The sequence below is a fragment of the Gymnoscopelus microlampas genome (genome assembly GCF_963454915.1).
Source record: "Gymnoscopelus microlampas genome assembly, chromosome: 22".
Classification (NCBI taxonomy): Eukaryota; Metazoa; Chordata; class Actinopteri; order Myctophiformes; family Myctophidae; genus Gymnoscopelus; species Gymnoscopelus microlampas.
Window position 1 is genome coordinate 45,565,688 of NC_139959.1, and position 16,056 is coordinate 45,581,743.

General features: G+C 40.7%; 2 protein-coding genes across 2 annotated transcripts in view; both read right to left on the bottom strand.

Annotated features, from left to right (window-relative positions):
• LOC311038678 (NACHT, LRR and PYD domains-containing protein 12-like) overlaps positions 1-16,056 on the bottom strand; it is a gene marked incomplete at both ends in the record, with an annotated part of 279,561 nt that overhangs the window by 56,031 nt on the left and 207,474 nt on the right. The window lies entirely within an intron of this gene.
• Positions 10,166-16,056, bottom strand: part of LOC311039064 (uncharacterized protein) — a gene marked incomplete at both ends in the record, with an annotated part of 28,425 nt that continues 22,534 nt past the window's right edge. The window contains 3 exons of the mRNA XM_084048706.1: positions 10,166-11,554; positions 14,030-14,239; positions 14,526-14,602. Coding sequence (XP_083904832.1) covers positions 10,166-11,554; positions 14,030-14,239; positions 14,526-14,602 — 1,676 coding nt within the window. The remainder of the gene's footprint in view (positions 11,555-14,029; positions 14,240-14,525; positions 14,603-16,056) is intronic.

Below are 16,056 nucleotides of genomic sequence, written 5' to 3' on the forward strand. Positions count from 1 at the left end.
ATGTAACAAGTTAAAACGTATGGGTCTAAGTACCTGTATCTTCTGTATTGTGCAATAAAAAGCATTTTAATATGATCGGCGGCCATTTTTGTATAGTTATAATGTATCAGAGTGCAGTACACCTTCCAGCCGATAGGGTTGCGTTGTTGAAAGCATATGAAAAAATGGCCACCGATTGGATTAAAAGGCTGTGTATTGAAAAATACGGAAGATACGGATACTTAGACCAAGGCGTTTTAACTTGTTACATCCATGGCCGTAGGGTCAGCACTTTATATTTTAACTTTGAACGATTATGTAGATGTACGGGTTGTAAATGTAAACATTTCAAAAACCAGGAACAAGTAGCGCCATGACGCTTGTGACAGACGAGCGTCATGTGCATAGATATAGAAACCTAGATACCTCATTGGCCTCTGCAGTTCATTGCAGCGACTGGTATCTCAATACAAGGCTCTTCCGCAGGGCTGTTTGACTACTGATCAATCACATTGCTTTAACTACTGGCCAATCACAGCGTGTCTAACTGACTAGTTGCTGCGCGACCAGTGGTGAGCTGTGGATTTTTTAACTAAGGGTACTGTATTTTATGGCGTATTTCAACTAGCACAGAGCTGCTCTGTGCTAGTTGAAATACCGTATTCAACATGTGATTATTAATGTAATCATATGTCTTATTATTTTGTTGTATTGTTGCACTGTTAATTTGTTGTTTTTATTTTTGTTTCAAATTAATTATTGTATTTTCCTTTTAATTTTATATAAAAGCCCTTTACATAGACTCACCCACACATAAGTAGGCCTACTTAAAATAATCAGACAACTTGTCTTTGTCTTGTCTCAGAGAACTGGGTCCTCTGCTAAGCGATCCTCCCCTTCACACCTTGCAGTGCAGAGATGTTGTCTGTCATTGTGAGAGGAATGTAACACATTCAATTCAAGTCCGTGTCTTTTCTCGAGTAGCCTAATGTTATGCAAAGCAGCCAGGTAGACGCTATTGAGAACGGCTCGCCACTGACGGCGCGAACCTTGAGAGGCTATTGTTTTTAAACTTTAAGGCGTTAAAGACCGCCGCTGACGGTGCGTGCACGCGCGCCCCCAGCTCCCACAGTGTCAGAACTAAGGGTACGCCGTACCCCCCCCCGTACCCCCTACAGCTCAACCCTGTGCGCGACTGCCTCTTAAGAAAAGACCGGCCCCACCTGCCTTTGATTGGCCTACCGAACGCCCCCTTCTGTGACGCACACGGAAGTTTCCAGCTTGCCCAAGCCTTATATGGGATAGCCCTGCGGAACAAGGAAGCGTGCCCGAGATACGAATGCTTCAGAGCCGAAGGAGGCGTCTACCTTTATATGTCTATGGTCATGTGAACCATGGTACAGCTGTTCAGAGTCGCACACTCCCAACCAGCCCCCCCCCCCCCTCAGTATGGGTGAACGGACGGAACGGTCAGTCGGTCAGTGTGAGAGAACAGAGAAGATGATCCATGATTATTACTACATTTGATTTCGTTCCTTACACACAACAAAGGTAAGTTGCTTGTTTTGGATGAATGAAAAGTTGGCTGATGAATACATGTGCATGCATGTTGTTGTCTTGTTATTTGGGGATGGATAAAATGGCAAAATGCCCAACGTGTAACGTTTGACCCATTTAATCTCCGGTTGTTTGCAGTCATTTGTGATATATTGTTGACTCTAAATTAAATTTGAATAAGCTGGTTAATTATTGTCGTTGGGTATTTGAACACAGATAATAATAATAATAATAATAATAATAATAATAATAATAATAACATTAATAATAAGGGTAAATATAGCTGCAAGCAGCGATAATACGGGGCCAGTGAATAGAGAGAGAGAGAGACATGGAAACGGAATAGATTGAAGAGAGAGAGAGTGACATGGAAACAATAGATTGATGAGAGAGAGAGATGGAAACATAATGGTTTGATTGGACATCTCAACCTACTGCCATTAACAGGATTCGAACTCTCAACCTTCAGACTAATAGGCTGCAACACTACCTATAGTGCTATAGCTTTGTCCAGGCTGATATTGTCTGTTGAAGATCATAAACTCTTGCCTTCTTTCATGAACCAAGCCCCTGTTTCACTAACACTAAGATCACTCGTTCACAAACCATTTACCAATGAAGAAATTGTACATCTCCTCAGAACCAAAACTAGTGAAAGTAGCCGATCTACAAGCTCACAAACCATGAAAAGTTGTGAGATTGTAGATCAGCTATTTTCAGAATGAAGTATGTCATACGTTGAAAAAACGTACTCTCAAATAAGCATTTCAGGTTATCTTTACCATTTGCACATGTATTCATTGATACAGTCATGTTGTTTGCAATTCAACTTAAATTAAGTCTGCATCAAGTGAGGCTTGAACTGGCGACCTTGAGATTGTGAGGCATTCATTTAAGGGAGACGCCATTGGCCCAACAGACAAGGAACTGTGAAAAAGGAGATCACACAGATGATACAGTTTCACGCAAATAGCTGAAAAATCCTGGGTTTAAGTGTTTTTCAAACTGCTCAAAATTGCGGACAATCTAAGGGCGGAGCTTACTGGTCAAAGCGATAGATGTGTTCCTCATGAGTCAAGGCACAAGTGTAAGCAAGTTTCACGACTTTCGGCCAAACGAGGCATGACTTTTGCCTGTTTAAAGTTTGCATTTTCAAAAAATTGCTATAGCGCCCCCCTTTGGCCAATTGTAGTGAGATTGGTTTCAGTGATATTTGGAATGACTCTCTACATTACTGCAACGTTTCAAAGAAATGTGAGTCTTGCATGTATGTGTTAGGGGCAGATGAATAATTTTCATAAAACTGCAATAGTTAAAATCTATCTCCTCCTGGGATTTTTGAGCAATCTGCACGAAACGTTTAACACTTGAACTTTGGACCACTGCCTACAAAATTTTCCAACGGATTTTCCATAAGTGAAAAAATACAGAAGTTAGGAGCCAATGACTGTTTTTCATATAATTCAAAATGGTGGGCGATCTAAAGGTCAGAGGTCAAAAGTCAGACCACGAAAGTTGTCGGGCATGAAGAGACGCATGTGTGTATCGAAGTTTCATGGTTGTAGGTCAAACAGGGCATGAGTTGTACCTGTTCAAAGTTGGCATTTTCAATTGAGTGCTATAGCGCCACCCTTTGACGAATGAGTGTGAAAATTATTTTTTGGTAGTTTTTCATGACCATCTACCATATGGCCGAGTTTCGTAAAAAGCGACAGCACGGTTAAGCCAGAACTAAGATTATCCTTGAATTGAGAGGGAGCGAAAAACAATTCGTAATATAGCTGCAAGCAGCGATAATACGGGGCCAGTGAATAGAGAGAGAGAGAGACATGGAAACGGAATAGATTGAAGAGAGAGAGAGAGTGACATGGAAACAATAGATTGATGAGAGAGAGAGATGGAAACATAATGGTTTGATTGGACATCTCAACCTACTGCCATTAACAGGATTCGAACTCTCAACCTTCAGACTAATAGGCTGCAACACTACCTATAGTGCTATAGCTTTGTCCAGACTGATATTGTCTGTTGAAGATCATAAACTCTTGCCTTCTTTCATGAACCAAGCCCCTGTTTCACTAACACTAAGATCACTCGTTCACAAACCATTTACCAATGAAGAAATTGTACATCTCCTCAGAACCAAAACTAGTGAAAGTAGCCGATCTACAAGCTCACAAACCATGAAAAGTTGTGAGATTGTATATCAGCTATTTTCAGAATGAAGTATGTCATACGTTGAAAAAACGAACTCTCAAATAAGCATTTCAGGTTATCTTTACCATTTGCACATGTATTCATTGATACAGTCATGTTGTTTGCAATTCAACTTAAATTAAGTCTGCATCAAGTGAGGCTTGAACTGGCGACCTTGAGATTGTGAGGCATTCATTTAAGGGAGACGCCATTGGCCCAACAAACAAGTAACTGTGAAAAAGGAGATCACACAGATGATACAGTTTCACGCAAATAGCTGAAAAATCCTGGGTTTAAATGTTTTTCAAACTGCTCAAAATTACGGACAATCTAAGGGCGGAGCTTACTGGTCAAAGCGATAGATGTGTTCCTCATGAGTCAAGGCACAAGTGTAAGCAAGTTTCACGACTTTCGGCCAAACGAGGCATGACTTTTGCCTGTTTAAAATTTGCATTTTCAAAAAATTGCTATAGCGCCCCCCTTTGGCCAATTGGAGTGAGATTGGTTTCAGTGATATTTGGAATGACCCTGTACATTTCTGCAAAGTTTCAAAAAAATGTGAGTCTGCATGAATGTTTTAGGCACAGATGAATAATTTTCATAAAACTGTAATAGTTAAAATCTATCTCCTCCTGGGATTTTTGAGCAATCTGCACGAAACATTTTACACATGAACTTTGGACCACTGCCTACAAAAATTTCCAACGGATTTTCCATAAGTGAAAAAATGCAGAAGTTAGGAGCCAATGACTGTTTTTCATATAATTCAAAATGGTGGGCGATCTAAAGGTCAGAGGTCAAAAGTCAGACCACGAAAGTTGTCGGGCATGAAGAGACGCATGTGTGTATCGAAGTTTCATGGTTGTAGGTCAAACAGGGCATGAGTTGTACCTGTTCAAAGTTGGCACTTTCAATTGAGTGCTATAGCGCCACCCTTTGACGAATGAGTGTGAGAATTATTTCTTGGTAGTTTTTCATGAGCATCTACCATATGGGCGAGTTTCGTAAAAAGCGTATGCACGGTTAAGCCAGAACTGGCAAAAACAAGTATTTTTCAAACTGCTCAAAATTGCGGAAAATCTAAGGGCGGAGCTTAATGGTCAAATCGATACGTGTGTTCCTCATGAGTCAAGGCACATGTGTAAGCAAGTTTCACGACTTTCGGCCAAACGAGGCATGACTTATGCCTGTTTAAAGTCTGCCTTTTCAAAAAATTGCTATAGCGCCCCCTTTTGGCCAATTGGAGTAAGATTGGTTTCAGTGATATTTGGAATGACCCTCTACATTTCTGCAAAGTTTCGAAGAAATGTGAGTCTGCATGTATGTTTTAGGCACAGATGAATAATTTTCATAAAACTGTAATAGTTAAAATCTATCTCCTCCTGGGATTTTTGAGCAATCTGCACGAAACGTTTCACACTTGAACTTTGGACCACTTTCTACAAAAATTTCCAACGGATTTTCCATAAGTGAAAAAATGCAGAAGTTAGGAGCCAATGACTGTTTTTCATATAATTCAAAATGGTGGGAGATCTAAAGGTCAGAGGTCAAAGGTCAGAGTGTGAAAGTTGTTCAGCATGAGGAGACGCATGTGTGTATCCAAGTTTCATGGCTGTAGGTCAAACAGGGCATGAGTTGTACCTGTTCAAAGTTGCCATTTTCAATTGAGTGCTATAGCGCCACCTTTGGACGAAAGATTGTGAGAATTATTTCTTGATTGTTTTTCATGGCCATCTACCATATGGCCGAGTTTCGTAAAAAGCGACTGCACGGTTCAGCCAGAACTGCGAAAAGTGGCAGAAGAAGAAGAAGAAGAAGAAGAAGTGACAGAATAATGCGAATAACAATACGTGTCCAGAGCAGAGCTCTGGCCCCGTAATAATAATAATAATAATAATAATAATAATAATAATAATAATAATAAGGGTAATAATAATAATAATAATAATAATAATAATAATAATAATAATAAGGGTAATAATAATAATAATAATAATAATAACACTTTATTTGTATAGCACCTTCCATGACATGAAATGCAGCTCAAAGTATTTTACAGAGCAATAATACAATTACAGAAAAAGTACAACTAATTAACAATGAAGCAAAAAAGAAAAGTAAAAGTATAAAACAACATTAAAATAATAGCAAAAAAAGGCAGTGAATCAGGCAAAACAGTGAGGACATGATGGACAATGGTCATTGTGGTGCTTTGATTGATGTGTAAACACAGATGATCATTACATTCAAAGCTGTTGAGGCACATTGTAGTAGTGGCATGTTGCATGTTAATCAGTCACCTACATTATATAAACTTCAGTTTAAATATAGGTAGGCCTATTACTATTACATGAAAATACGATTGCTTTTACTAGTAAATGGAGGTATTGTTGGACTACTGATTTATATGTTCTGTACACCTGTACTTGTTCTGGCCAGTGAATTTCCGTAGGTAAATGTCTCCCCTCCTCCATTCACTCACTCACTCTCATTCAACAAGCCGTTCATGTTGACACTGAGAGTCAGGCTCCCTGCTGGTCTGCTTGCATTGTCTTGCCCCCCAGTGATGGAGAGAAATAGTCAAATCATTCATCATAATGTTTTACTACTACTACTGTTTTACTTCTATCTTTAACATTTTGTAATCTTGTGTATCTTATTATTATCCACACTGTTGAGGAAGCTTTACGTGCCCTGTGTGTCTGAGACAATTAACACAATTAAATCATTGTAGGTTTGGCCAAAATCACACTTGATTTACCCCACCTCTCCTTCCATGCACCCCTCCCCCCTTTACAGGACCTGTCTCACAGCTGGATGAAACATATTTACACATGCATGCTTTTTTGAACACCTTTCAACCTGTAGCATTTTGGGGCGAAACAATTACAAAATGTTCATACATAAAAATACATTTAAAGTTCCCCTTTATTAAGGATATGTATGGCCTGTGTTAACAATAGTTTTTACATTGTTTATTTTCATTATTGATTCCGTCATTGTCAATCAGGGTTTCTTTGTATATTTCAGTAATATGTTTTGCATATTTAAGTTATTTGCAGGGATTGTCATGATCATCAATGTGTCTGCAAGACTTGGCCTTGTCTGTGGCAACGTTTTGTTTTGTTTGTTTTTTATATAACATAACATTATAATATAGTTGTTGTTTTGATCATAAGACCAAATGACTGAGTGTCAGTCTCTGGGTTTTCTTCACAGTATGTATGACACTGATTTACTATGACGCTATGGCACATTAAGAGTCCATTAGGACAGCAGTGACAACACACAGAACACATGTGCCCCCATGTACTTGGCCACGGACCCCCTGTCTAAGCACCACTAAAGTATAAAAATAATACTTTAATTAATAAATACAATCCTCCACTCTATAACAGCTAAGGATGTGATTTTAAACATCCTCTTGACTTAAACTGTACAATATTAATGCTTTGTTTGAGTTCTTAATCCAGATCATTCCATAACTTGACCCTACAGATTGTGACACACTGACTCCCCCTAGTGGTGAGTATAAGAAGCTGCTTTAGGTTAAGCTCCCCTCTGTAGAAAAGGCTTTCACATCATGCAGGTTCGTTGGCTAGGTAACCGTAGTTACAGTGGTGCAAAATACCTAAGTACATTTACTCAAGTACTGTACTTAAGTGCAATTTTGAGTTATTCTTACTTTACTGAAGTATTTCCAATGTTCAGTACTTTTACTTCTACTCCAGTACATCTCAGAGGAAAATATTGTACTTTTACTCCACTACAATTATTTGAAAACTTTAGTTACTAGTTACTTTGATTATTATTATAAAACATAAGCATGATGTGTCATAAATCATGTCCTTTGATTTAGAATGAGCCTTGTTTTTTCCCAGTATAGAAACGCTTCTTGCCAGCTTAGCTCTTCTATATGAAATATGGGGTTTCCAGCTGATGTTGTGTTCTAGTATCACACCAAGAAATGTCATTTTCCTCTTTATATTCCATTATGTCCCACGTCCGCCTTGTTTACTTTTCACGGCTTGACGCACAAAGTCAAGGCAAGGAAGCTTCCTTGAGTCAAGGATCCCCCAGAAATCTTGTTATATTATATTAATAATAATACATTTGAAAAAATAAAAATGTCCTCTTCTTTTCGCCGGGCCCCCCCAAGTGCGGGCCCCTGTGCGTCCGCACCGCTCTTACTACCCTTCGGGCGGCCCTGACTATATGCACCTTTACATGAGTTACTCACTGTGGAGAAGAGCTCACATTCCAAAGCATGTCTCATAATGGCTCTTTATCACAAAGTTAACAAATAATCATAATAACAAAATAATAATAATTAAAAACAACAATTTAAGTTAAATGTACAACTTAGCTGTACATTGAGTTGATTTACTCACCACAACGTTCACATTTACACACATCAAGGGCTGAATAGAAAAGAAGGAAAGTAGAGTCTGGATAAAGAACAAATATAGGTTTTACTTGAAAATACAGAATCATTGATTACAGGAACTTTTGAAATATCAGCAACAATTTCATTCCTAAATTCTAAAATACTTTGTAGCATACTCTAATAATCTATATAGAAGATGGAGGTTGTCTTAGAATTCTGGTTGACAATAGTTATAATAGAAATCCAACTGTCTGTATTCCTTGAGCATCAAAAAGCTTCTCATCTCTGCAAAGTCCAAACTTCCATAATAATCTAGAGTCCATTCCATGATTTTTCAAGGTACAATCAAAAGTACAGTACAATCGCTTTTTCAATGATAAGGGGACAATAGACTAGGGCTTTCACCAACTAGTCGACTAGTCGACTAGTCGACTAGTATAACCACTAGTCGACCTTGTTGGTACTAGTCGAATAGTTGGAAAAAAAAAAAAAAAAACCTTTTTTTATTTTTTTATTTAATTTTTAATGCTATAGTAATGGCCCATCTTACTATTATTATTATCCTCCTGACTTTATTTTTTATCAAAAGGGGGTCAAAAGTATGCCCAATAAAAGCCTATTATTGGGCAATGGGGATCCTTGGAGACGCTGCTGTGGCGCTGTGCTGCTGTGCCAGAAGCGCTTCCCTTAAAACGCCATAAAAATAAGGGCAGGAGGATAATAATAATAGTAATATAGTAGTAGGATGGTATTAAAACAGTGCCACCCAAAAAAAAAAAAAAAAAAAAAAAAAAAAAGTTTTTTTTTATTTTATTTTTTTAATTAAAATTTCGACTAGTCGACTAGTCGACTACCACTGGGTGAAATTAGTCGACCTGTAAAAATCTCTAGTCGTGAAAGCCCTACAATAGACAATGTTTTAACTCTGGCAGTCAATGAGTTAAATGTCCTGTGGAGACTTAGGTAGGAAAAGTTCTCCGTTAATAAACTCTCCACATCCCCATGAAATCTCTGAGGGCTTTTTTCTCTTGAGTCTTTTCTCATAGTGTCTTGTAGAATGTCCAAGAAAGCTTATTTCAGTAGAGAATCCAAAATGTTTTGAATTCTGTCTTTCCACTTTCAATTGTTTTAGTGTCCAGGCAAAGAGGACAAGATAGCCAATGAATAGGAAAGGAACTTTGATTTTAAAAGTTTAATACGATTGTATATTCTACAGGTGTTTAATAAGGGCTATGTGTCCACTGTGCATAAAGGTCTATTGTACATGTTATGTATCTCCAGACGTCCTGTCAGGATGGAACAGGGAGTAGGTGGTACAGATGTCTTCTTATCATGATATATATGCTAGTGGTGAGGAAGCCAGAGGGACATGGACCTCTCTCAGAACAGTATTATGGTATTTCTACCATAACTCCTCTTTTCCAGTAGACTGTGTTGAAGATATGGTCTGGGTTTAGTGCAAACCAGAGTGAAGAGACCAGGTCTAAACAATAGCTGTTCTGTGAACCTCTCTGTGTCAGGGGGAACAGGGAGTATAATGGCTGTTTGCAGGCATCGTCTTGCCCATAGACTCATGTATTTACATTTTGCTGTAGCTACTGTATTTCAACAGCAGGTAACACAGGAAACCCCTTGACATGGGGCTCCATACCCCCACCTCCCTACATTAGAGAGGAGACAGTGGGCGTGGCCAGGAATAAGGTCTATAAACAGTATGTGTTCACACAGTCCACTTAACATCTTCCATGACCTTCATCAGGTGTCTGAATAAACACAAGTCAGACGCATGATTCCACTTCATGAGTTAAAACATTGTAAAGGCATTTGTTAAATCTGTGCATGCATGTGTCCTGAGGTTGTAGTCGAAACATCCTGTGTTTAATCTCTGAACCAGTCAATGTGTGTCCATGCCGTAGCCAGGCACCCTGTTGAAGTGTCATTGAGCAAGGCATTGCACCTGTCATTGCTCATTTACTTTGAAGTTGCTCTGGATGATCATGTTATGAAACATGAACCAACTTCAGTGTGTCCAACTCAAGTACATTGTTACAGTTTTAGATGTTCAGAGAGGAACGGGTCGTTTTTACGGAGAAACAATATCATGATTGAACTTGCAGCAGTTCCTTTGTTCCTCACTGTGTCGATGACAACACGTGCCTTGACTTGGTTCACTTTCTCCACGTAGGCTGTATCATACTCTTCTTTGGTAATCACCCCCTTCTCTAAAAGTGTGTCCAGGAGACTGTTGAGGACAGGATCTGAAACGCTGTTGATGAAGCTGCTCCGCACAGAAAACAGCCTGTCTTCTACTGGAAGAGTCAGTGTGCGCTGAACTTGTTGTTTTCTTAAAGAAGGAGCAGAAATGTTGACACAGCTTTCCCATGCAGAAACGGACGTGTTACTGTCTCTTAGAAGCAGCTCAAGACGCTCAAACTTTCCCTCTAAAGTCACTTCAAATGTTGAGACGAAATTGTGGTATGATGATTCATCAACTTCAAACTTTGCCTTACAGTTATTTGGTTCAATTCTGATTGAATCATCTTGAGGGGAAGTGGAGAGGGTATACTCTTTCTTTGGGATTAGTTCACGGGGAGGCTTTGGAATGTAAATCTCTTCTCCGTATATCTTCCTCCTTTTGGTCATCACTTCCTCCAGCACAACATTCCCAGGCAGCAGCAATACATTCAGGGTCGATGTGGGATGATCATCATCAATCGGTGGTGTATAAAACAGTGACACCAATGCATTTTCAGGACTGGGCCCGAACAACATATCTTTGATGATGCTATATAAAGATAATCCAGTTACATTTATGATAACATGAGTTTCTGTGATCACATCAGGTTTGATCAGCTCAATGCTATCATCATCCATCACATGGAGAACAGACAAGGATTTGCCTCCACCCATGGAGAGGATCTCACAATGTGGAAAGCGTAACTGACACACAGACCCCTGAGAACCGTTGATGTCAAACAGTGGTCCTGCAGGCCTCTTCGTGCCAAGCCGGGATAGAAGCCTTCGGTCCCAGTGGACTGTCCTGTAAGTCACATCTCCCTCTGTCTTCATCTTAAACACCAGGTCGGTCACGTTGCATTGGAACAGTCCTGTTTGGGTGCAGTGGATCCTGTAGCTTTCTTCGTTTTCTACAACAATGATATCAGGTGTAATTCTCTGTGTTTTGTCCAGTAGTGTAACATCATTTACGCTGTGGGAGCGCTTTGCTGTGAAACTCTCCTTGCTCTCTAAACATGGAATGTGGCTCAGTGAGGGTAAGCTGTGAGAACGAGGCAGAGAGATGGATTCTTCTATCATCAAACCACTGAAGCATGAACTTAGATCAGTTTCATCTTGAAGCTCCAGAGAGGGATGTTGAGAGGACTGTGACTCTGTAACAGGATGGTCTTCCATCTCACCATGCAAAGGAATAGTTCCCTAAATAGAATAGAATAGAATAGAGAAAGGGAAAATCAAATCAAGGACATTAATTAAACAAAAATAACAAAAGTAACTGTGCCATAACACAACACCACACATGCTTGATGGAGATATATGTTATCCTACAGATATATTTATATATTGCTTGTTTAGGTTGTGTCTTCTTTTACAACCTTGGATTTTAAGCTGTTATTTTCATGTTTTTATTGTGGTGGAGTTAAGGGACAGTAGATGGCGCTCAGCCTACACAAAGCCACACAGATGAGCATTAATAACCACTCAGAGTATAGTTTTCACCTCGTTCAGAACATGTATTGGTCAAGTATGTTCCAATCTGGGAACCCATTGACTGTTTCCTTTGAATTTGCCTCTGGGGGCACCGCCCAATTCCCCCTGTATAGGGACCGGATGTCGGCCCGTTCACTCTCCCTCAGCCCTCCTCTTCCGGTGGTGCATGTTTGTTTATATTCCTAATAACAAAAACTCTACATGGTGTAATGGGAGTTGGGAACAGATTCAGTTGCGGAGCTCTGAATCTGTCTTGAGAGATTAAGTAAGTTCAAATATGAGGATTGTGCCTCATACAGTGTTAGCTCAGCGTTCTGACCGGCCTATAGGCTACTTCAGGGTGAAAACAGGGAACAGCTGTCTGCCAGGATGAGGAGAGAAAAGGAAGCTTAGGAACGCAGGCTTGTGTTTACTGTCTCAACACAGTTATTGTGCATTCGCATGTATTGTCCAAGAGGAGTTGGCCCGACAAGCCTTTATGCCACAACTCTGTCCCGACCATATTGAGTAGCATGTTCACCTGTCCTGCCCACAGACAATCAACCATACAACATGCAGAATGGAGCACACCCAAGCTAAAGCCCAACAACCGGGATTCGACTGCTCATGCCAATGAGCTACAAGTACAGTGGATGTTTTCATTCTCCTCCCGCCAGTCAGGAGAGGTACCAAGGAGACAGAAACAAGACCAACACCCCCGGTCTGTCTGCTATGGATGTAGAGAACAGAAGCACATAGAGTGGACCTGCTCCGCCACAAAGCCCCTGATCACTGCTGCTTTGTCACCGTTAAACTACAGAAGGATCTGCTGTCCCGTCTCTCCTCTCCTTCCACTGAACATGGACTCATGACACAGTGTCAATTATAAATATCGTTCAGTTAGTATAGCTACACAAAATGTGTTACGAATAGGTGCTTCTACCTGTCTTTGTTCTAATACATGGTTGGTGTGTATAAAATACATGCATTAGTGGTCACAGCTCCTTGTCTCAGTGGCGGAACAACTGAAAGCCGGGCCGGTAGGCACAGCACACTGATCAGGCCTCCCCTGCACACACAAGCATGCACGCGGAGCCAGAAAATGTGCGGGTTTTGGGCGGATTGTGTTCATTTTTGTGTTACTTTATTTCGGTTTTAAGGTTAGGGTGAGCTTCTAACAGTGTATTGGGGTGCCTCGAATATATTTGCAGTTCCATAAGCTGGTGAATCTCTGGGAAAGTTGCTGAGAGGCGGCCGCGGAGAGGCGGAGAGGCAGAGCACGCAAAGTGCATCTATTTCTTAAAAATAAAGGTCAATGTGATCTGACGGCCCGGGCCCCCTGAGTCCCGGGCCCGTAGGCGGCCGCCTACCTGGCCTACCCGGACGCTCCGCCACTGCCTTGTCTGTCTCCCGTATAAAAGTCCTGCCACACCTCCACATCTTCCCTTTGTTACTTCCATAATGGAATGAGGTGGGTGTCTTTTGTTAACTTCCCTGTATAACAAAATAACAATTGGAGTTGCAAACTACAGGCAGTCGAGTGTTGTCACAGAAGTCTTTAGGGAAGTTCTTGGAACAGCTGTTATTGACCATACAGGGGCTGTTAGGGTTGGCTGTCCCACAGGGTCTATGTAGCATGGATTGACGCACCAGCTTATGCAGTTCCGGCTCCTTCTGTGGGTCAGGTATGTCTGCTCGAATTATTTGATCAATGTCATCCACAGTCAAGATCTCGTGTAGGAGCAGTAGGAGGTGGGCATGTTTGAGTCCTCTCATTTGTCCCTCAACGGTGTGTACTCTAGCCTTTATCTTCCCAAAGACACCGAGATTGATGTCATGGAGAAGTTCATCGAGACTTATTTTGAAAACTTTGTTGACAATGTCTGGTCTATGGGCTGCTGTCCTTGAAATATGTTCATTAGTACACCGTCACTCTTTGAGTTTGCCGTAATTGTGATAGAGGTCAAACTTCCTGTATTTGGTTGCTATGGCAACCTGCCAGATCAGGCTGAGGGTCTGATAGGCAAATCAGAGAATCAATCAAGCCGAGAGTCTGATCACTGATCGAGGTGGGGTAAGATGCCTAAATAATAGCCAGAGCTCTGATCAACAGCCTGTGGCAGGTCTTGGAGGCATGTGGAGTGATCCCAGATAGTTCATTACATTCATTTGAGTTGAGAACCTCTGGGTTAATAATGATCTCACCTCTGGTTTATCCTCCATCTTCACATCAGGTTGACCTTCGACCTTCTTGCTTCCTCCCTCTGCTCCCCCCTCCTCATCCTCCTCTTCCTCCTTCTTCACCTCCCTCTGGGAGGTCATGGAGCTTCCTGTCTGGACATGCTGGGAGCTGAGGTCTGTACTGCTGCTGACTGATGTCTGTCCTTCTGTCATCATAGAAGAACTCTGAGACAGCTGTGATGGATGGATGGATGGATGGATGGATGGATGGATGGATGGATGGATGGATGGAGAGAAAGAGTTATTTTTTGACATATGTTATTTTTTAACACAATACTTTTTCTGATAATTTTTCATCTTGCCTCTGACAAATACCCCATATTCTATGCAATAAAACAAACACTTATATTTATAAAATAAAAAAATGAAACAAAACTAAAGCTTACAAACATAAAAAATGAAATAAGCTCAAAAAGAAAATCAGAAAGTAACAATAGAAACTAAAATAAACGATACTAACCTTGTCACCAGGAGGAAGGGGAGGTGTTGATGTCTGATCCATGGACTTCATCTCCATCTGACCAGACTGTTTCATCTCTACAGAAGAACAACAAACACACATTCATTACACATGATGAGTATAGAAGACATGAGGTCTGATACATTGTTTTATGACTGTAGGAGCCGATCTACAATAGGCCACATGTATGTGCCATGTCTAATACCCCTGTCAGTGTGCTTTGTCACCCTCTACAGACATGGAAGAGAGGAGAGCATAAGAACCTGGCCTAGAGAGGGCCAGGTGTAGTCGATTGGAGGTTCACAGCTTTTTACGTCTGTTTTTTGTTGCTGCTGCCTTATACTCTTTAAGTTATTTGCTATATTCTAAGTCTATTTATTTTACGTTTTCAAGCCTGGATCACAACTTATGGAATAAACCTTTTTTGAGTTCAACCTTAACTTTTGGACATTCCTCATTTCCCTTTTTTGGTCATGTTTGCTGCACAAAGCAAGTCGGTGCAAAAAGGTACTCTCAGTCAACCACCACAAGGACAAAAGGTCACTACAATGACTGTACATAAATATCACTGTAAACTCAATTAACCATATTCACACAGCGGCCATTTTGTTCTTACATCATACTTGGAGGTAACCCCCCCCCCTCCAATATGAAGTAAGAGTTAAATGGACACAGTGTACTTAGATGTTTGTAGAATGCTTGGATGTGCTCTACACCAAAACGCCCAGAGTGGGAGGGCAGTTTGTTAACCAGTGTTGTGGCTATGGTTGTAAAGAAGATGTTTAAGCGATTAGCCACATCCAGCTCGTCTGTAATGAGAGTGTCGTCCGTCGTAATCTTGATGTTTGTAAACCTGGTTTTACATATTCAGCTGCAGCCTAGTTTAGGAAAATCACTAGGTGGGTTTTGAGATTATTGTTGAAGCATTTGGCGGGCTTTGTCTTACATGTATGAACTTCAGAGCATTGTTTTGTCTCTGACTTTCATAGCAGTCAGTATGTCCGAATTCATCCATGGCTCCGAGCGTGTTTTAACCCTGCTGGTTTTCATGGGAGCCATGCTATTCAAAATGGCAAGGAATTTGGTTTTGAAGCCATGCCATGCTGTTTAGTTCATCTGACTAGTCCTGTCTCTCCAGACTGTGATAAAGGCCTCACTTTTGTAGGTTTTGAGGGATCTAGATACGTTTTGTGACAGCCAGCCTTAGTTGTTGTTTTTTTTTCGGGTACAGAAGATCATATAATGATCACTTAGTCCGTAAACAAAAACCCCACTCTTGGAGATTTTGGACCGGTCCGATGTTAGAATGAGATTTATGGTAGTTTGAGTTGAATCACACACCTTTGTGGGTTGGGTAATAAGCTGACGGAGGCTGTGCAGATCACAAAACCTACTGAAAGATTTGAAGCAGAATGCTTCTTTTCGGAGCATGTCCGTGTTCCAATCTCCGACAAGAATTGTCTCAGCATTGTTCTCCTTAGCTAAGCACCCCTCAAGTATATCATAGAAATCATTCTGATCAGGAGGTCTG